This window comes from Pleurodeles waltl, chromosome 8 (genome assembly GCF_031143425.1).
Source record: "Pleurodeles waltl isolate 20211129_DDA chromosome 8, aPleWal1.hap1.20221129, whole genome shotgun sequence".
NCBI lineage: Eukaryota > Metazoa > Chordata > Amphibia > Caudata > Salamandridae > Pleurodeles > Pleurodeles waltl.
In genome coordinates this window covers 1,192,194,340-1,192,219,637 of record NC_090447.1, presented here as the reverse complement: position 1 = coordinate 1,192,219,637, position 25,298 = coordinate 1,192,194,340, and the positions used below count along the sequence as shown (strand labels likewise).

The following is a 25,298-nucleotide window of genomic DNA, read 5'->3' as shown; positions in this document are numbered from 1 at the left end:
CACTTCATTATTAAAATTCTCAAGGTGGCTCGCTACCATTAAGGCTTGTGTCGAGCACAGATCATCTTCTGTCCTTGAGACAAGGTAATGTGAGGAATGGTCCCCGCCTTTAAGTAGCTTTGGAGCAATTATATTTGGAGGTCACGTGATCTTTTTACAATCCTGTACTGCTGATACTTCGTTGAGCGCAGCGTTTTTGTACAAAATATGAGCCAGTACTTCAGTGTAATGGATTGCATATTAATTTCTTACACTGATATGTTAAAATGAACGTACTAGCCACAGAAGGTGAGTACGCAGAAGGCGCAGTTTTAGGATCTCATGTGGATGCATGATTGTGCGGCTATCACCACGTCTAATACAAAGACAATGGGTTATTTTGGAACTGAACGTAGCTAAATGACTTGAAAACCCAATAACGTGGAAGATATTATAAAACACTCTTTAATATCAATCAGGTAAAAATATTTGATATATTAAGGCTTTTCCCCATGGATACAAAATCTCAGCTATTTAGAATGCTGGCAGGTGGTCCGTGAAATGTTTCTTGGCTCTCGTTGCTCCGGTGCCTCGGAAGTTGCAGGACAGTCCTTCCTTGTTGTTGCTGACCTGACACCTCCACAGTACCTCCTGCGTATTCGGGCATCGTGTAGCTCTTCACATGAGCTGCTCCTCATCTGGCTCATTGATCAAAAGTGACATCGTGTCGTGACCGTTCCTATTATTTTTCCGCCTCCCCTGCTTGTCTGAGGTGTGTGAGGAAAGTGACGCTTTGCTGACAAAGCTGATGTCATCCCAGTCTTCGTCTCGGGGGAGGTCCCGCCTCCTGTCATCCATTCCAATATGGACGCTGATCTGCGACGGAGTGAGAGGTTTCATACGTCCTTGTGCTCTGGCTTCATACCTTTCAGCATCTGGTTTCCTGTAGCTAATTAAGAAAAGCAGTAAAAATGAGTTGTTTAGCAACAGGCACTTGACATGCAAAATCCTATAACCTGCTGTACCCTAGGAAGGCAGAGCTTCCTGTATTTCAGCATTTGTTACTTTTAATCTGTCATGAATACAGTGATACGACCAGATATGTTTTTACAGATCAGTGGACTAAAATGCCTTCGTAGATGCGGTGGGTATTTATTTAGGAAAGTTCGGAGACAGTAAAGGAAAAATTTTTCACACTACAGAGGTATTTTGTTTGTGAACTCATGCATTGAATTAAGGAAGTGTGACTTGGCTACAACTAAAATTGCTACTTATTGCAATGCACTGGCCATCAAATATGTCAAAACGTAGTTAGATCAGGTTCATGCATTGTTGACCAAGAATACATCAATGAATAAATCATAGAAAATCATGCCCTGTACATGAGCATAATGAAAGGGCAAATGATGCAAACAATGGCTCTGGAAGAGTTGTGGACTGCTAAATTGTATTTACATTTCCCTTTTTATCTTTCTGACCCTCTGAATGACACTCATTGTCCACCTCCAGTTCTTATAGATGGGCTGATAGACACTTATTTGGAAGTTATATATAGACTAGGGAAGGCAACACATTCTAGAAAGCTTTCTGAGTTCATTGAACTGATTTCCCACAGAAGTGGAATGAGCAAAATCAGCAATAGAATTCAACATTCAGTGGCAAAGCCAAGAGATCAGGCTTATAATTGCAAACACAAGGCAGACCGATTGGTTTTGGCAGTGCTTGTTTTCATTCACATTCAACCTGTATGGGGTTGCTTACAGATTAAAAACTACAGGAGACGTGACTGGAAAGAATGGTTGTAAGGCACATCACTATCACAAGAACCCCCTCCGTACCCAACTTCACACCCTCAGTAGGTTGGGGGACTCAACAATACTCCTGAAAAAACAAACTTTACTTGGGGTTTCAGCCTCAACGAATTGAGTGCAATAACGATCCTGAAGCAGTTGTATGTATGTGACTTAAAACAGTGTTAAATATCGAACTTGCTATAAGTGCCATTGCAAACAAGCCCATACTTGTTGGCGACAACCAGTCTTCTTACAGTAAGATGCACCACTCACCATTCTCTAGGTAGCAAAATCAAATGTATTTGTGTTCACATAATAAATCGTAGCTCCTTGTTTTACAACTTTATGTGAAAAAAATTCTAGAATGGGTCAAGTTCTACACTGAATCGCCACGTTTCACTTAATTGCCACATATCCATATTTCCAGACAGTTTGATCCTTGAAAGAGGTATGCACCTCAGGGGCTCGGATGCAAAGCCTTGCAGATGTACATATATGGTCTGAATTTGTGCAGATCATTATCATGAACGTACTGGAATGTACTGGGGTCAGGGATGGGTTTGCTCTGAATTGAGCACCTCCATCCCTCAATTTTTATGTAAAATTATTCCATCCACTCCCTGCTTGGTATTAAGGTGATTCTTTTATAATAAGATCTTACTACCGAGCTCTTCAGTGTAGGAGTCAAGAATGAATATATTTTCTTTTTTAACCCTCACTTTTATTACTACAGACACTGCATGCACGGTTTGGGGAACACTGTCTGGCCTTTTAACTAAATTAAAATGTCCATTTCCTTTGAAATTTTTTGCACCACTTGTTTTTCCTTAAATTACCGTACGACACGAGGCGGTGTATTGTTTGGTCCTCCTCAGTGTAGTGACGTGTACTGAAAAAGTGTGCGTGGGGGGCATAAATGTAAGGGGGGCAAAAGAAAGGAGAATCGTGAGATCTGGACACGGGCGCCAGCGGCACGCAGAAGCCGTGTGTAAGGTTTGAACATTAACCTCCCATTGGAGCCAGGTTGGAGGGAGGCTGCTGCATGACATGTAAGCTGGCATCTCTCGTGCCCCTTTGGAGGAGCGTGCCCGGGGTGTGGACCTATGTCACCATGCTTGAAGCCAGCCCTGATTGAGGCTTGTCCACTTGGCATGAGCTTCATCCAGTGCTACCTGTGATCTCGTCAAAGAAGGTTACTGCGTTTTAGATGGCATCTTTGTCACTGTTTTAATGGACATGCAGAGGCATTATTTCAGAAAATATTTAGAGCTAGCTGCATTCATGAAAAGCCCACTCCACTTCAGTCATTGACCGACTTCACTCTAAGTTAAGGCGTCCGGCCCTTCCACAAGGAGCTCATCCACACGAACAGAACCGTCCTTAACTGCCAGGCACTGCTGTGGCAAAAATACTGTTGCTTTTAGAAAATCTTTTTTTTAGTTTGAATAAAGTTTTCCAAAAATCATTACAAAATGAGCACTGACAAAGAAAAAGGCTGGTGGTCAACGCCAGACCAATTGGCTTCCCGATGCGTTTTTTTTAGATGTGGGTGCCGAGATCCACCAATATATCCTGAAGTTACATTTTTTTAGATTATGTGCCGTAAATCAACAATATACTGTTTTGCTTCTGAAGCTATCACGTAAAAGTATGGCCATGAAAGTGTACGTAAAGTTTCATTATTCTATTTGCATCAGTTCTTTTCCTCCGCATGAAATATATATTGAGAGATCCTTTCAAAATCAAACTTTTGTGATATTTTCTTAAGTGGTTACTGATGGTGTCTCTGTTAATAAAACTACCATAATGAGGTTCGGATTAAAGTATTTTTCTTCCAAAATATTAGGTTTTTCTACATGTGAACTGTTTATCAAGGGAATTGACAGCACCAGGGGAAGTGGTACCACAATTGTTTCCAATATTGGCACGTTTCCCTTCGCTTTATTGTGACTGCTGACACAATGAAGCTTAAGGGTCTTAACAACTCTCAGGCAAGGTCTGCTCAATGCTATAAGAACCATAAATAAGTGGTTAATTATGAGCTCATATCTCACCCTCATCACTGTATTCAAGATAATATCGCATCATAGGGCAGATGGTGGATGGTACGGCCCACTCCCTCTCCCACATCTCATATGAAGCCTCAGACAATGGTGCCAGTACAATTTTGAGAGAGAGGTTCCCGGTCAGTGACAGCGACTCACTAAAGACATAGAGTTGTGAAAAATCTAAATGCTACTTTCAGAGCAAGTGTATGTAATAAGAGATTTCCATTTAATGCATGGTGGAAAAGCGTGGAGGTCCTCTTGGGCATTTTGGAGCATACGTTAACATTAACATGGCTACAAAGTGGAGAGCAGGTTACTGTCCTAAAATTTGTGCTTGTCTCTGGATTCCAACTTGTGCAAAAAAAAAAAAACTTTTTCCCAGCACAAATACTGTCCGGTAAAATTGTCAGTATTTGAACGGGGAAATTGCACAACATTCTGGGATTTGCAGCTCAGAACAGGGAAAACAAGTGTTACTGCCATGTTATCCCTCTTTCTCTGGTGTAAAACTCAGAATGGGTAGGTAATAGCCCACTGCAGCTGTACAGACGGGGTGCAGTATTACCACCTCACATATTGTGGTTCTCATAAAGAACCCCATTGTGTTTCAGTGTTTCTAAACATTTAGGGGCATATTTACAAGCCTTTAGCACCTCCTTGAGCCGCATTGGCGTAATTTTTTTGATGGTACAGTGGCGTTAAGGAAGCCTTTTTCCCGTGCCAGATTTACAAAGTGGTGCAATGCAAGTATTGCGCTACTTTGTAACCCCTTGCGCCACATTATTCCTGCACCAGGCATAATGTATGCAAGGGGGGTATTCTGGTGTTCCCCCATCAGAAGGACCAGAAAAATGGTGCAGTGAAATTTACGAGATTTCACTGCGCCATTTTTCCCGTCATTTTTAACACCTACCCAAGACAGATGTTAAAGTGATGCTCCCATTGTTCCCAATGGGCCTCCGCACGCATTGCTGGATTAGTGACATCAGTTTTGGCGCTAGTTGACCAATACGCCACAATAGTGTGAAAAAGTTTGACGCTATTGAGTTAATGTGCACCGTGGTGTATCGTATTGTAAACACAGCACTACCATGGTGACGTTTCTGGGGATTTGGGGGGGAGCAAGAAAAGTGGTGCATCATAGCTGATGCGCCACTTTCTTCTAACTATGCCCCTTAGTTTTTGAACTAAGAACATTTTTTTACGTGTGCTATAAAAGATTGACATGCTTCTGTCTTCTCCTTTCGCACTCTCCTGTACCTTACCAAAAGTGTCACTAGGGTTAGATTAGAAAAAGTCTTCACTGTTGGCTCAGCGTAAAGAATGCGCCGGTACACCCTTGGGTAGCTGGGCCCTTTACAAATTCATTCACTATCACTACAATAGTAAGTATTGGGTTAAAAGAATTATCAGCAGTTTGTCAGGAAACGCTGTTTGACATTTGACTATCTTTGAAAAAAGATTACATCTTGTATGGCAAATATGCAGAGACCCCTGTATTTTTAATGTTCAAAGTGAACTCCTTCAAGGTTATCTGAGGGTGCTGCAGCACCTCCTGCACAACTCTGCCCCTCCCCCCCCCCGCTGCAGCCCACTGGCCTCAGGTGACAGCCTCTGCACGGGCATTTTAGTGACAAAATACAATTTTGGTATTCAGAGTGCATAGCAAAAGAAGGTGCAGTCGGGCAGAAATAGCAGAGGATGAAGGAGGGGTTGGAATAGCTAAGGGGGGAAGGTCACGGGGACTGAATCCTGACCCTCACAGGTCCCAACGAATGGGAACCAGATGGCTTCTAAAGAGGATGAGAAGCGGAGCTAGTCGCAGGCATTTCTCCAGTGGTCCAGTCATCCCACCTCCTGCAAGCGGCACCCACCTGAAGAACGGTGCAGCCGGGCTTCGGGCGTCGATGAATGAAAGGTCCTAGACAAGGACTGCAGGGTGCCCTTGACGTCCGAGAAAGCATGAGGGAAAATAGTTCTTCCAGAATTAGAACACAAATGCACAGCCTCCCAGAAATGAAGCACACATGAATTACTAAATTCCTAGTAAGGAAGTTTGTTAAGAGTCACAAAAACAAAAACTTATAGTGAGCTCCTTCCTGTAGGAGTCAGGCCCACATAATAGTAGCCACAATAACATATCCTTTCTGCGAGAGTAAATTAAAATGAATAGAAAAGTCTAGTCAATTCTGAGTCCTAATAGTTTGAACAGTGTAGGTGCAGATTAAGAAAACAACCAGTCTGGAAAGTTGAGCCCTTCGAGCAGTGGTGTCACACCACAATGTAACACCCTGAGGACCATGTGGCATCTGCACCAACGATAATTTTGTCCAACACTGCACTGGAATTGACGTGTAATGCAGGCATGCAATGATCTGGGGTGATGGGAGTTTTAGTCCTCCCATCACATGGTCTCGCCCCACTACGTCAGCCACTCGCGAGCTGCCTATGTTGCTGTTAGCAGGACTGTGACCCCTAAAGATAGGTATTGTGACAACATAGGCACAGATCATCTGAGCACAGCACATCGCATTAACATGGCACTACACTTCACAGAACAGGCACTACACTTCACAGAGCAACACAGCACATGACATAAGACATCACCTCAAATCAGAAGAGCAAGCAAAAAGAATACAGGCCAATAACCCACATTAGTGTAACACATAGGATTTTAAAGAAGCACAGAAGAGAACAGGAAACTGCAGCACACAAGAAAACAGCCTATAAGAAACAGCAGAATATTTAAGGATAACATAAAGGAACCTGACGGGTTCACTGTGTACTAGAACAGAGAGTGCTTCAGCCAGAATGCTGGGATGAAGCTCACTGCTGTCCCACAAATTAGAGTCAAGTTGTGAGACAGTCATGGAGAACAGATTGCTGTTAAAACTTCACTCAAGAAGCATCAAGCTGCCAAGTAATCCCCAAACAGATCCTGTTGGGGGCCTGATCAGCGCCAGGAGAAGCATTGATTGTAAGAGAGGGGCAAGGCAGTCCTCAAAGTACAGAAAAAAGGAAGGGCCACGTGGAGTCCTTGTTTGGAGAGCTTCACAGTGCCAGGACAGAAAGTGGAAGATTGATCTCCTACTGAAAGGACAGCACGTACACAGCAGTGGTCTCAGAAGATGTACTGCAGAGAGGGACTTCCAGCTCCATCTTGGGTTCTGAAACCAGTGGAAGACCTGGTGCCACGGGGAAATTAAGGCGGGCAGCGGGCTCTCATGAACCTCAAGATGCACCAATAGCAGAATAAGACGTGCATTTTAGAAAGACTAGTCATGGCAATAAAAAACAACAAAATCTTTGGAGACTTCAGGACAGCTATTTTGGGCCCCAGCCATCCTGATCACTACAGCGAAAACACAACAGGGTGTTGGAGCATGAGATCAATTACTATGCAAAACAGCCACCTTTGAAAGGCTCCTTCCTAACTAAAAGCCGAAGAAGCTACAAACTAACCAAAACACTGACTTAAAAAGGATGTATATAACTATCTAAATACAGATTAATACGAGTGTGGTCTTCTTTTTGCAAAATAGGCCAATTATTTTACATTTATTTTGGATGCAGCATTCTTGTACACAAAAATTGATCTTCTTGATAAAATGACACCTGATAAACACAGCTCGTTTAAATATTCATTTACATTACGCTTTAAGTAAGTTTTGCTTATCTTGCTAAATGGGCTGCTTTCAGCACAAGAAGCCGCCTTCTCCTGCATTCACCAATTAGTCCCTGGCATCTGCATCTCCTGAAAACAGTGCACCTCATGCACTTCAGTGGAAGCACTCCTTAGGATGCCGAATTATACACACAATGGGCAACAGCACAACAGTCATAGAGAATTACATTGTGTTTCAGAGCTCATTCAAGATGTGACTGATCAGGCTGAAAGCAATCGCAGAAGAGGCTCACCCAAAGTTTAGAACAGTTGAAGAGGCCTGACTCAAAGCCGACACTGTTACTTACAAGAGGTTAAGAAGGCAGCTAAAAGTCTCCAGACACACCTATAAGAAATGTTTAGTTCTCTGCGCTCAGAGGAAACATCTCACAAGAGCCCCCCTTCCTGTCCAATTGCTATCCTACAGAGAGTAAGACTGAATAGAGATTATATAATAACAAGAAGGTCCACTAATACAAAATAAAGTTACAATACTTTTAAAAAGTGTTACCTATCTTAGTCAATTAGTGTACTGTGCAGAGCATTGCTGAATGTCCGCTGATGTTTTTCCAATCAGAAATCCATACAGAAGCAGCCTTGCATGACAAGGCAAGAGCCATGCTGGACCTACAGTGGTGTACATTTGTCATTACTTTAAACAAGAGAAAGTGTTCCAATTCACCGAGCAAGCAATGTTGGTTTCTGTAGCTGAAAATAGAAGCATTCACTAAGGGCCTGTGCATGGGTGAGACTTTTGTATCTCGTTCAAGCAGTCTGCATAAGGCACATTTTAGGAGTTTTCACCAAATGGTTCACTCCTGCCTCACTTTGCTTTATTCAGTTGGCACACATAGGGGGTTATTCTAACTTTGGAGGAGGTGTTAATCCGTCCCAAAAGTGACGGAAAAGTGACGGATTTACCACCAGCCGTATTACGAGTCCATTATATCCTATGGAACTCGTAATACGGCTGGTGGTATATCCGTCACTTTACCGTCACTTTTGGGACGGATTAACACTCCTCCAAAGTTAGAATAACCCCCATAGTGTTTCTATAGTTCACTTACCATTTCAGCTGCAGCGATGACAGTAGCACAGAAACAGAGGAAGCTGCCATGGCAGCGGAGCCCATCCAAGGCTGCAGTACCAGGCCAAGTGGCAGGAACACACCTAATGGAAAGACAAAGTACACACTTGCTGAGGGAAACTTGTAACGATGACTGCCTCAATGGTGTAAGTTCGTTTCTTGTAATATTTACTTTCATTGTCCAAAGTTAAGAAAGTGTTGCATACCTTGCCCGGCAACCTTAATTCTTTGCAATACTTTCCAAGCCCTTATAATCTCTATTGATGAATACAGAGTTGTTACTATATAAACAAGCATTGGCAAAGTCTATAGGTATGACTTGCATTTTGAGTCCTGTCTAATACATTAAAGAAAGGCCTGATACAGTAAAAAAAGACAAACGTGATTGCTTTATGTATATAATGCATTTTTTGAGTTAAAGAATGTAATGTATGATGATTCACTGTAATTTTGAGTAGTAGAATAGTCCCTCATGCATTGGAATGCACACACTGCGTTTGTATGGACTGATACACCAACCCACCAAGAGCAAAAGGTGAGAGGGAAATAGGCCTCTGGGTGGGGCCAAGGCCCACTATATGGCTATTTTAAAGAATCTGTAATAATAGGTTGCAAATTCAGCTGCACTGTCAACCCAGGCCTAAAAAATATATGCTTATTAAGCTACAGGAAATAGTGCAAATAATAGCGTTTATGTTGCAAGACTCAATACATTTGTACCAGAGCAAGGCAATTTGTACTGACATTTGCCTCAATTAACCAGAATAGAAAGCAACATTCGCAACTCCCTGTGCATGACGCAAGCACTGTTAAGGTTATGAGTTTACCTTCCCTGTTGATCAGTATGAATATATTGTCATGGCATCGGTCAGAAAGTGTAGATGTTGGTGAAACTATAGTAATCAGGCCTCTGAAAGCTCTATCTTAGATATGCAGTTTCAGTTTAATATTGTACTTTAAAAGATCAGCCAAACATGGAGAGACAATAGAACATTGAAATCCACTTTCCTTAGCACATTCATGTGACAGGGAGGAGCAATAGGTGTTCAGAATAGTGACGTCATGTTTGTGCAACTGCGCTTTTGGGAATCCATTGTAATCCTTCAAGGTCATACAAACACAAGACAGAAATACCTTCATAAAAATATAGAGTTCAAAGCCAAAAGTTGACATGAAGACTTATTTGACATCCAAACTAAGCCTCTACAACCTGCTTACAGTCTTCTAAAGTGGTACAAATTTATGATCCAAAATAGTTGGGAGCAAAAAATCGCTAGAAATTGGGTTAAAAATTGACATCCTTGGACACCGTTCTGTGAACACTAAGAATAATAGAAGATCTCTAATGCTTGAGCGAAAGGTACAGAAAGGGAAAGGGGTCAACTAAGGGCTCCAAATAGAGCAAGGAGTTTGGAAGCATTATGGTATAACCCCTAACATATGACACAATGCAGAGACATATTTTAAACATGCAAGAAACTCAGTTTCACTCAAATTCGTTTCACAAATCTCCTGCTCAATTTATTGTGGCTTACTGCTCTTCTGAAGCAAGCCATGGTCTCCCGCTGAACCGTTGGGAAAACATGCAACTTCTTAAATGTGTTTAATCATAGAAGCTCATTTTCTATAAACACTATCCCTTAATTTGAAGTGCCTATCAAAACCTTCTAACTATTTAAAATAAAATCAGTATTCATCCGATAATAATCTCATCATGTTACTTAACCCAATTTATAGTTTTAGAACACTTTCTCTCCGGATCACTTCTGTATATTTTCTATATCTAAGAGCCTGATTTTTATGCTGGTGGTAAGGATATCTGTTGCAATTGTGGACACAGTGTATCCTTACCGCCAACATAATGGTCTGCATGCCCAATTTAAATATGGGCAGACCATAGGTTTGGGTACGCAGTGACTTCTCCATCACGACCATAGCCAAACTTCTCTGATCCCCTGACAGGATGGGGGACGTACAGCCATTCTTTTTTTACTGTCCCTTACTGCCAGGTAAACCCTAGTGGTAAGGGACAGTGACATTCTATCAGGATTTTCTTTTTGAAAATTAAAAAAAATGTTTAGTGCAGGGGTGCATCATGTTGATTCAAAATTCAAAGTTGTTAAGGTTGTTCCAAAGAGGAGCCCCACATTTTTTTTGCCCGGGTCCCCAAAAAACTCTTAGGATGACACTGCTCATAGCTTTGTAACACAGCCATTAATATTGAAAATACCAATTGTGTTACATAAAGGTTGTTTTATTAGTGTTTTATTCGACTATATGAACAATATTTGTTGTGCCCTTGATTATTTGATAACATTAGCAACAACAAAAAACAATATTATGCAGCAATAAAGGCAGTCTGTGTAGTCCTCTATACAAGAGTTTCTATTCATTTGCCAGTTGTTCTTGCTGTAAAGTAACAGAGAAATTGTTGCTAGGATACAAATACAGTTTTGTAATATTCGGAGCAACTAGAATCTGCAACTAAGAGCCCGTGGGAGCAATCTAACATAATTACACCTTTAGGGCTTTCTGAAATTTCTTTGTACATTTTTTTCGACTTGATAGCATGCTGTGTTTTGTTGTTATTCTCTTCCGACGTGTAGTGTCTTTGCTTGGAGCTAGCTCCACTGTCAGTGCTTATGTTCTTTTGTCACGTGTGTAACACATCAAAACGAATTAAAAACACACTGAAACAATTGGCAATCAATTTCAGACTGCTTTAACTCACTTTTTCACATACCTATATGGAGACAGCATAGGAATGCAGTTTATAATCCAGAAAGCGCACGCGTATGTATGGAAAGGCCCATAAAATGTTTCTCTTGTATCAGGGACAGTAAAAATCCTAAAGCCGTGGATGATTATAGCAACTTTAATAAGTTTATTGTAAAACACAGTTTCCCCCGAAATGTCTACTTTAAGTCTGAATTTCCCCGAAGGGTCTTCTTTGGGTCCTAATGCAACTAGAATTTAGTGGACCCAAAGCATGCCTAAAATGATTTCAGTGGCAGCTCCCTAAGGGTTACTGCCTCTTGAACCCGAACTACTGAAGTGGACACCCATTGGAGGTGAACACTCACCTGGAACAATACAGGTTATTAATTAGAACACCAGCAGGTCTGAGGAATCATTTTATCATTCTGAGGCCTTAAACACCAGTATTTGATTTTGGTAGCAATGAGAAGAATAGCACAAGCATGTAAAGTTTATGGGTTGGGCTATAAAAGTAGTTATTATTATTGTTATTAATTTTCATTGACAGCTACAGATCAGAACACAATCACTGAAATAGACCAAAATGCTGATTATGTCATTGCCTTCTCTTTTTAGATCATTGTAGTTAAAGCTTCACTTACTGACTTTCAATAGACTTCTACCCTTGAATTATTCCCTTTTCTCGGGATATCATCTTCCTGGCCACAGCCCACTGAAAGTGTTAAATTAAGACAGGTCTCTGCCAAAATTTAGGGCTGAAAGGTGCCTTGAATAGTTGATGAGCAGTGGTATTTTACCACCGCATACAGTGGTAAATGGTTGTTTATCAGGTGAAGTTTAAAGGAACTGCTGCTCTGGATAAAAATGGAGATTCATTTGTTAGCATCTCCAGAGTAATTACAGAATGCACCAGAACAGCTCACAAAAGCACAGCAAAAACATACAAATAAAAGAGCACAACAAACTACAATACAAAGCAACAGAACCTGGGCCATCCGGAGTTCCGAGGGAAAAGAGTGATTAACTGCAATCATGGTGACAGGTTATCACTAATTATAATGATGTCGATTACTTAGCTGCACCACTGGATGGCGCCAGATGCCATCTTTTCGCTTTTGTTTGAAGTACATTTTATAAATAATTAGATATCGGCTCTTATGGCACCGCCTTAAAAGTCTTGGCCGAAGCCGCATAATAACTTCCTAAAAATCTACCTCCAGGCTCCAAATTTACTAGAGTGGTTTCAGCCAACTCTGAAGAAGAGCAGGTCTCTGTGAATCGCAAGCTCTTGGGCATAATGCTCCCTCTTTGACCCACTCGCCAACCTAGTATTGGCCGTGTTCATATGCTGTTAACGAAGTTAGTAGTCTTGATGCAGTGGATTGAACTACACGAAGTAGGTAGGTATGGACTGTGTGTTGTGAAGTGTGTTTACATATACAAGTCTGGATCTACTGGTGGTTTGCCCTCCTTCTTGGTGACCGTCTCGTTAGAGGTAGGATGTGCCGACCACAAACTCATTCTGAGTATGGAGAGTCATTCTGAGGTAAAGGAAACAGCTACAACTTAGGTCCTGCCATGGTTCAGCCGTACTAGCACACTTTGTGGCTGATGGATCACAGTGGGAAAGGTCTGCATTGCATAAACCTTTTACAATAAACAGAGCTAAAGTATGACAGATCCGAAGTAACCTAGAAACAGAAAACTGCCAGAAATCATGTTGTCAAATAAGTGAGATAATATATGTTGGTTTATAGAGAAGATCTGTGTGAAATTGCATATTTGTGGTTTTACAAAATGTTATGAAATTCTATAAACATTTTTTTGAAATCAAACTTTCAGAGCACAATTTGGCTTGTCCAGTGCTTAATTTGAGCCGGTGGTTTCTGGTGCGGGGCTCTGGGCACTATTTTTGAGGGCCGGCACTTATTTTTCTGCCTCAAGCATTTACTTTGAGCAAAGCCAATATGGGAAAGACGGAGGAAGGGAAAAACGAAAAAGCTTCACAAAGGGAGAAAGCAGAAAGCTGCAAGGGTGAGCTGAAGGGACAGAGGGTGGCTGCAAATGGATTAAAGAGGCCCGAGATGGCTTCAGGATTACGCTGCCTCAGTATACTGTGCTCGCACATTTAATTGCAGCAGCCGCGTGTTTCAGAGGAGAGCTTTGGGCACGGCAAGTTTTTATTTACAAATTAAGCCCTGGCACTTGTCGAAGTTTTTAGGTGTGCGCCACCGTGCATAAAACGTACTGCAAGATACTGGTAGGAGACTTGAGTAGAACATTTTCTGTGTGAACTTGTTTTCTTATGGGCTCTTGCAAGACATTTTTCTGGCTTATACAACAGATAAGCAACATTACATGAGGAAAATGTTTAAGAACTATTCTTCGTAAATTAATTTCATTGTTCGTAATTTAATTTTGCCCGCCCTACCATAGAGCTAACATTCACAGACTTTCAAAATCAAGGTGTAAAAATGAGTAGCAGAATCACCACCCTGTCTGTTGAGAAAGGCTTATGAAACCGTCCACATCCTCTTTTATCCACGACTCAACAGAGAGGTTTCGTGGCACAGATCAGATTGGTTATTGGAGACAGAGGAGAGGTTTGGGATTTCTAAGTGTCGTCTATGTGGTGTCATATTGGACTGCAGCATTTGATCCTTTTTACGAGTTGGTCAACATCAGTTTACATATGGGTTGGAATCATGACTTGGTAGGTATTTAAAGCATCCTATAACTATCGGATGCACTAAACACCTTAACCTTCATTATATATAACGGGGGAAAGCATATGGTATTTACTGTATCAGCCATATTTTGGTGCGTTAAACACCAGCATACGCATGCTATTTTCTACCAACTTGTAAAAGGTGTTATTTATCGCACCTGATAAATAATCTACCCCATGGCATTATTATTTATCGGGTGCGATATATAGCACTTAAACTTGTAATCAGAGCCTTAGGGCCTGATTCTAACTTTGGAGGACGGTGTTAAACCGTCCCAAAAGTGGCGGATATACCACCTACCGTATTACGAGTTCCATAGGATATAATGGACTCGTAATACGGTAGGTGGTATATCCGCCACTTTTGGGACGGTTTAACACCGTCCTCCAAAGTTAGAATCAGGCCCTTAGTCTTTTATCGCTGTTGCTTGGGACAATTGCCGCACTCTGGATGAGTGACATAGTTTGGGTGGATGGGAGGTTGGAGGAGTGCCTGAGTCTCAGGATGTGCCTTGCTACACAGGATGCAGGTTTTTTCAAGCGTCACATTTCTTTCAGCCAATGGTACTCAACTGAGCAGGATATGAATGCTGCAGTGTGCAACAGGAAGCACAATAATAGGTTTCTCATGAAGTTTGGCTGTGTGTTAGTTGCTTATGGACAGGTTAAAAGTGCATTTCTTGAGTGACAAGTTAACTTACATAGATGAAAAATTACAGTTATTGAACTGGTTGATAAAATTGTTAGGGGCAGTTGGTGGGACGGCATTGAGGGGAGAAGCAATCATGCGTACTTCTGGTGATGTCCTTTATGGTGGTAATTTCAGGGAATAGTGTGAAGGAAAGGTCATGGATTTGTGGTTGGCTAATTTTCTCTAGGTCAAATTTGTTGGTGTTTACTGCATGAGCTCTGCTATTTTGTTGAATGCTGGTATCAAATTTAATACATTTTACTGTTGGACATGGCTCTGCTGAGGGAATTTTCCCGAAACGTTTTGCTTTTCTTAGGACTCTGGGAACTTCCCCAGTGTCTGGCAGTGGGAAAGTGGGCGCGTCCATCCTACCTATGAAAGGAAAGGGTGAGTCGGGAAATGGTTGAGGTGCTGTACCCAGGAGGGCCCTGTGAAACAGGTACACCATATACCCTGGGTGGGTACGGCCCTGGCTACTACGGGGACGTGCACTGGATGTGCCACTCCCCAGAAGACCCAGTTAACAATCATGTCCTAGGCATACAAAAGAGGCCTGTAGGGGCGCTAGCGCGCCTGCGCTTAGGGTGGCAGTCCTGATAAGGGGGCCAACTCTGAGCTGCCTTATGCCTTACCCTAAGGGCCCAGACGGTGGGGCTGGTGGTAGGAGGAGGGCAGGGATACAAAGGTGTACCCTGTCTGGGCAGGAGAGCACCCCCCATGTGCGTGTCCCCTACCTATAGCAGATGTCAGCTGCATCCAAAAAGGTGGGCCGGTCCTCTACTAGTGGCCGTGGGCACTGTCCCACTGTAATGGGCCGGAGTGAAGTGCATGTGCATGTCCTCCCCTGGAAGAGATGGGACACTGACCAACGTGTGTCGGTCCCGCCATGGCAGGGCCCAAGATTTGCACAGAGGCCATGGGGCCTTCAGAGGTACTGAGTCTGGCATACCAGGCCAGTGGGTGAACACTTACACAATGGGAAATTTCATGTATGTTGCGCCTGGCACAGCTTGCAAGTAGGGGCACTGTGAGAAAACAGGGCTGATTGCAGAGGCCCCCTAACTTTTTGCCCCCATTTTCCACTTTTGGCTGGTGTTTTCCTGACTCTGATGGTGCCCTGGGTACTGCTAACCAGTCCCAGGGCCTGTGCTCTGTGTAAAATCAATATGCAAATTACGCTAATTATAATTGGCTAAGTCAACCTACCTATAAGTCCCTAGTATATGGTAGGGCATGTAGATCCCATGGACCCCAGCATAGGTAGTGCACCCATAGGTGCACTGCTGAGGTGCCCAGTGTCATTTTAAAGGCAGGCCTGCCTTGCTAGCTGCTTTTAAATTAAAGTTATATGCAAATTCGACTTTGGAATTAAAAGTAGTTCCAAAGTCCTAAACTACCTTACCTTTACATATAAGTCAACCCTAAGGTGTGCCCTATGTGCCCCTAGGGCTGGGTGCCATGTAACTATAAGCAGGGACCTTATAAAAATAGTTTTGTAAGCCCTGGTGAGGAAAAAACAGCCACATTAGTTTTTCCCTCATTGTAGTGAATGGCCTTCATAGGCTAGAAATGGGGAGACTTTATGTTAATTTTTAAAGTCTCCTTAAATGACAGATACAAAGAGTTTGGTATCAAATTAATTGTTATAATAAATACCACAACTTCCAGTTGTTGGATTTAATATAACTTGTTCAGGTAAAGAGTTTTACATTTTACCTCAAAAGTTGCCAATTTCAGCCCTGCATTGTTTTTGCTGCTGGGCCCTGATTGGCCAGCCTTGATGAGGTGTGAAGTGGCCTGGCTTCACAGAAAGAGATGTGCCTGTGGGAGGGAATCTCCCCTCAGCAGATGGTGAGGCAGGAAGGGGGAGGGCTGCCAAACTGGTCTTCAAAGGCAGAGAAGGACATTTGGAGCAACCCAGCAACACCCCCACATCCTGCAACCCCAGACAACTAGGTGCCCCCTTGATTAGATTAGGAGAGGGCAGGAGAGGGGTGTGTTTATGATTTTTAGCCACACGAGTGGGAGGGCTCAGCCAGATGTAACCTCCATGATGGATTTTTGAAGAATGTTGCCGCCTGGGATTGATTTTTGCCACACTTCCCAGGAGGTGGTCATCACAGGGGGAAGGACCCTGCACCTGATTGGAGAATCAGGACCCCCCTGTTCTGCACCCAGGAGTAAGGATAAAACTAGCAGACCTGCACCCACACCTCAGATCCCCATCAGATTCCAACAAGAAAGAACCAAAGGAGAAGAAGGACTGCCTTGCTGGACCCCTGGCCTGCACCTGGAACCTGCACTCAGAAGGACTGCACCAGCTGCACACTTGGGCTTCACCACAAGAAAGACTTTGCCTGGCTTCAACTGGTTCAAGGAGGGACTCCCTGTTTGCTACAGGTGAAAAATTGCTAGCCAGAGTCCCCTGCCCCAACTCCTGAAGAAATCAACCAGCTGACCACTGCCCAGTGGCCAAAAAGGAGTTTGCGCCAGGTGCATTCTGGGAGTTGTAGTCCACACCCCCAAGGATCATCTCAGAGCTTCTGGACCCTTGGGGTGAGCTGTGGACCCCAAAAGAACCTTAAAAGAACATCTGGGAGAAGACCCAGAGGTTTGGAGAAGTTTGGGGAACTTTTGAAAAAAAGCTCCATGGAGGGACCGACTCGCCGCAGCAATTCTAGCTGGCTTGCCTCAACTGCGACCCGGCCTGATTTGCGGGTTCATCCCGGTGAAGAAAATCTCCAAAAAAGAGACTAAGTCTGAACTTACAAAGTTGACCGGGACCTCCCAGCCAGCGTATCCGAGGAGGGCTCCAAGGACGTCGGATCAAGATCCAGGTTTACCCCGGTTGAAGGATTTTCACCTCGAAAAAAACACTAAGTCCGAAGGTAAAAATCTCCACCGAGGATTCCAGCGACACATATCCGGAGAAGGGTTCCAGGAGGTCGGATTGAACTGGCAGGTTCGTCCCGCTGAAGAAAATCTTTAGAAAAACGACTAAGTGCGAAGGTAAACTTTTGACCGAGGCCTCCCGCGGCCTGTAGCTGAGCCAGGCTCCATTGCGGTCAGCCTTAAACTTTGACTTTGCCCCGGTCGAGGTGCAACCAGATGCCCGATTGGCGCTTTTTGTTTCTAGGCGCTAAAAAAACAATATTTCTTTAAAAATTCATATCTCCGGTTCCCCTTTATCCAATTTTATTCGTTTTTGTGTCATTTTAAAGATAAAAATATAATCTATTTTTATAAATTGGTTTTGGATTTTTTAAACTGTTTCCTGTGTTTTATTTAATTACTGTTTTGTGATATTTGAATGCTTTACACTCTGTGTCCTAAGTTAAGCCTTGTCGCTCGTTGCCAAACTACCAAGGGTTGAGCTGGGTTTAATTTACTGAGACCTAACTGGACCTAAGTGGAGGTTAGTAGCCTATTGCTAAGTGTAGGTACCTACCTGCCCTGACCAATAACCCATTTTCCAACAGGCACCCTTGTCAAGTGGCACAGGATCATGTAGTAAGCCAGGCCTAGTGGTCCTCTCTGTGCCCATGTGCATGTGAGTGTTCATTTATATTGGGAGCTGGCATAGCTGGCCTCGAGGTGCCTACTTGCACCTGTGCCACATATGCTTAAATGAGACTGGCACAACTTTCCAGTGTAGGCATACTTGCACATGGGTTTTGCTATGTGTGAATGGTGACTAGTATCACTCACTTCAGTGTGCAACTTGCACCCTGGTGGTTTTCCTATGTAAGTACGGGAGCTGCCATCACTTGCCAGGGTGTGCACATCTGCACATGGGTACCTTAACATAGGAACTGAGCCTGAAAGAGGAGGCCAGTAGTTGGCACTCATGCACCTTTGCAGCGGGCATGGGTGTGCACCAGGGCATATGTTCTCAGGGAGTGCGGAACATCCATAGGTGTTCGCACTAGCTATGAATGCTGCTCTACCCATGAGGTAACATGAAAGAATGAGTCTTATTAAGTCTGGCTGCAATAGTAGACTGCAGGGGAGCAGCCTCATGATGTTTAGTATCATTAGACTCAGGGTGACAATCCTCTTTAGATGTAAAGATGGTTTTGTCATCACTCCCCTAGAAATGCTACTTCAGGGAAGTGGGCATTTCTATGTTCTGAAGTGGTTCTGGTGTCTTATAAATTTGGATTCATTCTATGGGTCATGGAGGTAGAACACATCTGTGCATTCCCCAGGCGACTGCTATAAAACACGGGCATCCAAAATGACAGACCCCCTGCCATTTGGAGCCTGGATAGATTGGGGGCGGGAGAGGTTTTTGACACTTGGCCTCGGAGCCAGAGCATGGCCCCACTAAAGATAAAGATCTGCATTCCAGAGCCTGAGGGTGGACAGGGAGGACATTTAGGGTAGACATCTGTGGTTCAAACGAGAACCCCTTGAACCACCCCCAACTTCAAAGGAATCATCTAGTATAACTCAGAGCACTCAACAAGTGCACAGAAGAGTAAAGTTTACGGTGATGTGGGACCAGTGCTGCTGGGCACTGTCAGAGGAATCTGTTGTGCCCAGGAGGATAACTTTCTGAGGAGGGGATCCATGCTCCCCTGTCTGCTCAGAGACTGTCCTGGGGCTGATTGCCTGCTGCTGTGCAGCATTCCAAAGGGTAAATCTCCAAAGGCAGGTTGGCTAGCCCCTATTCTCTGAGGAGGTCTCAAGGACATCAAAGACCTCTTGAGAGGTACTTACATCAGTGAACGGTAATATCTGGAGAGCGGTGCTCTCTGCTGTACCTACATCATATGCTGGACTTCACCTGGCAACAGCAGCGTTGGCAGGCCCAAGTATTCTGTCTGGAGACTGAAATTGCCTGGTGCGGAGCTTGCAATACACTGCCCGCACTTCAGGTGAGTTGGGCCTTCATCATGGGGACCACTGCATGCCACAAAGACTTGTTAGTGTGAACAGGATCCCCAGGCGCGGGACCCTGCAGGGCACGCTATTGTTGAGTGTGTAGCATTTCTCTCGTGTTATCCTCAACTGCATGCTCATTGTGGGCAGTGCCCTGTTAATTGGTTGAAACTCTCAGAGTGGGGGGATCAGGTGGGTGGGGGGGCAACCTAAGTTGTGCTGTCCTTGGCCTTGTATGGCATGACTGAACTTGTGTCGAAGTGTGTGACCAGGGTGTCTGGTGTGACTACAATCCATTGTGTACTAGTCATTGTGCCTAAGTCCAGACAGGTATGGAAAGCAAGTTCCGAGTGTGACCAGATAGTCTAGTGTGACTCGAGTCACCGCGTGCTAGACGTTGTGCCTTCCAGAGGGGTGTGAGATTTACATCCTTAGTGGGAGAGTCCAGGAGAGTCTTGTGCGGTTCAAGTCTTTATGCACCAGACAGGTGCCTCTGTCCAAGGAGGTACCATCTTGAGAATTATCTTGTGCATGATCATACGGTCAGGGTGACTCAGATCAGCGTACTCCTGAGGCCTCCTTTTTATGTATGTACAGCACTGAGCACTTTCTACATGGAATCGTAACCAGCTGGGGTCACTTGAGTTTTCGTGCCCCAGGTGTGGATGTGGCATCTCCTGGTACAGGAGGTGCGGGTGAGTAACTTGTCGTGCTCAACTGGGAGTGTCGAGGGTGACTCACCTCAGCATACCCCAACAGCGTCTCTCCGTTCCAGAGGTACTGAAATAGATAACTATTTGGTAACACTGAACTGTCTGAATGGGCTATGTACCTTGGTGTCTAATGGTGGCACCAGTGACCCTCCAGCTGTGTTTTGCAGACCTCTGAATGAACTTCCTGTGGGGAGGCCGAACGTCACCTCCTTAATTGTTTACCGGCCGTTGTCTTTTCTTTCCCCACCTTGACCCTGGTACCCTGAGACTTGTGACTTAGTTGAAAGCGGTCCAGTAAGCAGGGAAAAGTTGATGCAATCTTTGGTTCGTGGAGGGGCGGAATAGCCGATGATGGTTAGGGGGTGAGGGGCGGATTGGGACCCAGAGTGCTTGCAAACACAGTAGCATCCAGTTACCGGATATCAGGGCAATGCATTAGGGTGCCAGGAGGAAGTGCGTACAAGTGAGTGTGCTCACCCGCTGGCTGATGCTCATGGCACCGCACTGCAGTGCAAAGTGGATGTGTGGGAGTGAGTGCAGGTGAATGCAAACGCAGTACCGTAGTGCTGCTGGTCACGTTTATCCTGTCAGGGACTTTTTACAGTTGGCACTATGTCTTACTAGTGGGGCTTTGGCCGAAGTGCTACATGAAAGTGTTGTAAACCTTGTATGTACATTTTGCTGCTAACGTTAGGAACCAGGGTGCACCCTGAATTTATGGGTTACACTGATAGTGGGGAATGCTAGTGCAGGTTTTGTGCTGACAACGTTTACCACCTTATGTGTGTGTGGGGAGGGAATGTAACATTTTTCTCATGTGTACATACAGCAGAAGTGTTTAACACAGCTGGGCCTTATATCGTGACTTCCATTGCAAAGTGGGGCATAGGCCCAGAGTTACATGATACCTGTACTGTGTTGACAAGGTGTGTGTTGAATACAATCTTTTTATACAAAAAGTCTCATTTGTGCTGTGCAGTGTGGTTGTGGCAGGGAAGTGCTGTGTTTTTGCTTTACAATTGCCTCTGTGATAAGCCTGACTGCTCTGTGCCAAGCTACCCAAGGGAGAGCACAGGTTAGACACTAAGGGGGTCATTCTGACCCTGGCGGTCATGGACCGCCAGGGCCAACGACCGCGGAAGCACCGCCAACTGGCTGGCGGTGCTTCTGGGGCCATTCCGACCGCGGCGGTACAGCCGCGGTCAGAAAAGGGAAACCGTCTGTTTCCCGCCGGTTTCCCGCGGCCCCAGGGAATCCTCCACGGCGGCGCTGCAAGCAGCGCCGCCATGGGGATTCCAACCCCCTTCCCGCCATCCTGTTTCTGGCGGTTTTCACCGCCAGAAACAGGATGGCGGGAACGGGTGTCGTGGGGCCCCTGCAGTGCCCTTGCCACTGGCATAGGCACTGCAGGGGCCCCCTAACAGGGCCCCATTAAGATTTTCAGTGTCTGCTTGGCAGACACTGAAAATAGCGACGGGTGCAACTGCACCCGTCGCACACCAGCAACTCCGCCGGCTCCATTCGGAGCCGGCTTCCTCGGTGCTGGGGCTTTCCCGCTGGGCGGGCGGCCTTTTGGCGGTCGCCCGCCAGCCCAGCGGGAAAGTCAGAATGACCGCCGCGGTCTTTTGACCGCGGTACGGTCTTCGGGCGGCTTCGGCCGCCCGCGGGGGTCAGAATGACCCCCTAAGTGTAATCACCCACACTTGATGGGAGTAGCAAGTTATGCTTGTCTGGGGTCTTACCTGAGGCAACCAGAGCGTGCCGCCTCCAACGTTTACAAATAAAGAAGTTTCACAATTTGTCTTACAATTGGTGGGAATCATTTAATATGGTGCCTAGCACGTGAGATGATGTGGAATGAAGTGCAAAGATGGATTCTTGTGTTGTGAGTTTGGCGGCAAGATGGTAATTTATGGTAGTGAACATGGATTTTACTGCATTTGTTAGGGTGAATTTGTGTTGCACAAGATTAGAAGAAGGTGGGGGTCATGTTGCCTGAGAGCTCAGATGGTGTGCATTATTGAAAGATAGTAGTATATGCTTGGCAGAGATGTTTGTGACTTTTGGTAATCTACTATCAATGGTGGTTTGGAAGTCAATTAAGAGCAGTTGTGGTGATGTGCGGAACTATACATTGGTAATGAAGTTAGGGAGTGGAATGGTTATTTCATGTGAAAGGTATATAAACCTCAGTTTTAAAAAGGCAGACTGATTCTTAGGAATATGCTTGATTGGTATGTATAGTGTCAGGGTTCTGAGTTCCTTGATGAAGGGTGACAAAGTAGGTCCCAGGTGAGGTGTGTATATTAGATGAAATCTCCAAGTAGTAGAAAGTGGCAGTGACGTTTGTTTTTACTGTGACACTCAAGACAAAATCAAAGAATGGTGTCTGAATTTTGAATGTGTGCCTCATATGAAACTGAGGAAGGCTTGAAAGATTCCAAGATGAGGAGCACTGTCCACATTTTTGGTTTCTTTTTCACTCTCTCCTCATTATTTGGGGCCCATTATCATCATCATCCACTTCTACTGTACTAAACTAATGAAGAGACATCCAAGCACTAACTATCTGACAATTAATATATAATTTAGAAAAGATGAGTTTTAATCCTGAATGCCCCTGAATAAAGGCAGTTTATGTGGAACCCACACATGTTAAGGTAATGCATTTCACAGTTTGACTAAATGGAAGACAGAAGGCTTTACTAATACACAACTTTCCTAAATCTGGGTGTTCAAGATGGAATTTGTGCACAAAGCTCTTGCCTCAATATATCTCACTTTTCTATCCAACTATTTCTATTCTTCAGTCACTACCCTTCGTTTAGTTGCTATATCTCTCTCTCATTTACTTATGGTAGTCTGAAGGATATCCAATATGCACTGTGAAGTATAAAAGTTCTTCCACCATCCATACATTTACATTTGGTTCCGTATGACAAGAAATGTAAACATTTCCATCAAATGAGAGAAGGTAGTAGTTTACTTTCAAAACATATGTGCATTTATTATCTTATTGCTTAAACAGCACAACGTCATTTTTGATGGAGAAACACAAATTGTAGAATTTGCCTACCTGCAGCTATTGGCACACCAACCAGATTGTATATAAGTGCAAAGACAAAATTGATTCGGATTCTTCTCACTGTCCTTTTAGATTGATGGATACTGGCAACCACATCCATAAGATCGTTCTGCAAAGAAAATATTGTAAAATGACTTATGTTAACAAACAGAACATTAACAAATCACCGCATGGGCCAACAATGAAACAACTGAACTGCAGAGGAACATACTCGGATGAGAACCACATCAGCTGCTTCAATGGCGACGTCAGTGCCGGTTCCAATGGCAATGCCAACATCGGCTCTGGCTAGCGCAGGAGAATCATTGACCCCGTCTCCAACCATTGCCACTCGTTTACCCTCCTTCTGGAGTTCTTCCACTTTTGCAACTTTATGTGAGGGAAGTACTTCAGCAAATACTTTTTTGATGCCGACCTGTGGTGAATAAGAAATGCATTGGTCTGAGGCACATTAGTGCTTTTAATTTATTCATGAATAATAAAAATAATCTGCAATACTAGCTAGGGGGAGAAAATGCAAGTGCCCCCACAAAATTAAGTGACTCAGTTCCTAAGAACCAAAACCTGGTTTCAGTCAGGCCTACGTCAGAAAAAGCATGTAACGTATTTTAGCAGCACCAACTCAAAACTGCAGTCAGGAAATCAAAAAGTAAAATTCCCAAACAAAGTTATCAAATATAAGGAAAATGTAACAATGAAAATGACAGCAAAACAAAAAACATTTGGGATTTTTATTTGATAAAAATATGAAATGGTACAGGTTAATAATTGCTAGACCACAAAAAATGGGATCTGCGGCCGAGGCTATTTTCAGGTTTGCTTCTAGTTTGGGACAGAAGCCTGCGCAGGAGCTAGTTGAAATATATAGTAGTGTACGGCACAGGAGTATGGGGATTTGCTGCTGCAGGGAAACTTCAAACTGTGGAAAACACATTTTTGGGCAGACTTATTGCCACCCCTGGAGTTTCTGCGAGTTTCGTTCTACCTACAGAATTAGGAGTTGGTTACATAGAAAATCGTATTACGTTGGCACCCTTATATTTGTGGTTAAAGATATGGAGTACCCCTCAAGCACATTTCTGCAGGCAAGTGTTGCTAGACTGCCCTAGCCTGGATAATGTGACATCAATTCCATGGGTATCTTATATAAAAAACACTTTTCAAAGTCTCAGGTGTGACTTCTATTTAGATAACCCAGAACAGATCGCTCCAGATTCGAGATTAACACTAAAACAGAGGTATGATACCCAGAGAGAGGAATCCACACTTGTTAATATTTTGGATATAACAACGGTCACACAATACTTGAAAATTGCATTATTATGTGGATGGAATCATACCTGTCATGGATTACAAATCTGAAATACTGATTTTATCTGACCAGGCTAAGGTTGAGCTCAGTACACTATTTTGTGGTTTTTGCTGTTGCTTGTTCTTGGCATTTATTCCTGCCCCTTTGCCCATGTGATGAACATACAGCCCAGTCCACTTTGCACAATATGTTTTTTGCACATTGTACAAGTCACCTAGGTTGTGCTTTTTACGTTACATGCTAGTGAAGCAGCATTTTATGTCTCATAAACAGGGGTTATTTTATATGCAGAGCCTGTCATCTCTTGAGATTTGTTTTTCTGTACTTAGTTATATATTTGCCCCATGTCTATAATAAAATGTTATGCATTTTAAACTTGATTTTATTTTACCCCCGCAAGGAAGATGAGTTTTTTTTTTTAGAAATTATGTTGTGTTATTAAAAAATAGATAAGCGGATGTATACACGGATGAAGTACAGGGAGTGCAGAATTATTAGGCAAATGAGTATTTTGACCACATCATCCTCTTTATGCATGTTGTCTTACTCCAAGCTGTATAGGCTCGAAAGCCTACTACCAATTAAGCATATTAGGT

At 43.7% G+C, this 25,298-nt stretch overlaps 1 protein-coding gene across 3 annotated transcripts in view; it reads right to left on the bottom strand.

The window, feature by feature from the left end:
- Positions 1 to 428: 428 nt before the first annotated feature.
- The window catches only part of ATP7B (ATPase copper transporting beta), a 515,812-nt gene continuing 490,942 nt past the window's right edge, over positions 429 to 25,298 (bottom strand). For all 3 annotated transcript variants that reach the window (XM_069205459.1, XM_069205457.1, XM_069205458.1), the window contains 4 exons: positions 23,602 to 23,805; positions 23,382 to 23,499; positions 8,552 to 8,654; positions 429 to 928 (listed from right to left, as the gene is read on the bottom strand). In XM_069205459.1, the coding sequence (XP_069061560.1) occupies positions 658 to 928; positions 8,552 to 8,654; positions 23,382 to 23,499; positions 23,602 to 23,805 (696 nt within the window). In that variant the 3' untranslated portion in view covers positions 429 to 657. The remainder of the gene's footprint in view (positions 929 to 8,551; positions 8,655 to 23,381; positions 23,500 to 23,601; positions 23,806 to 25,298) is intronic.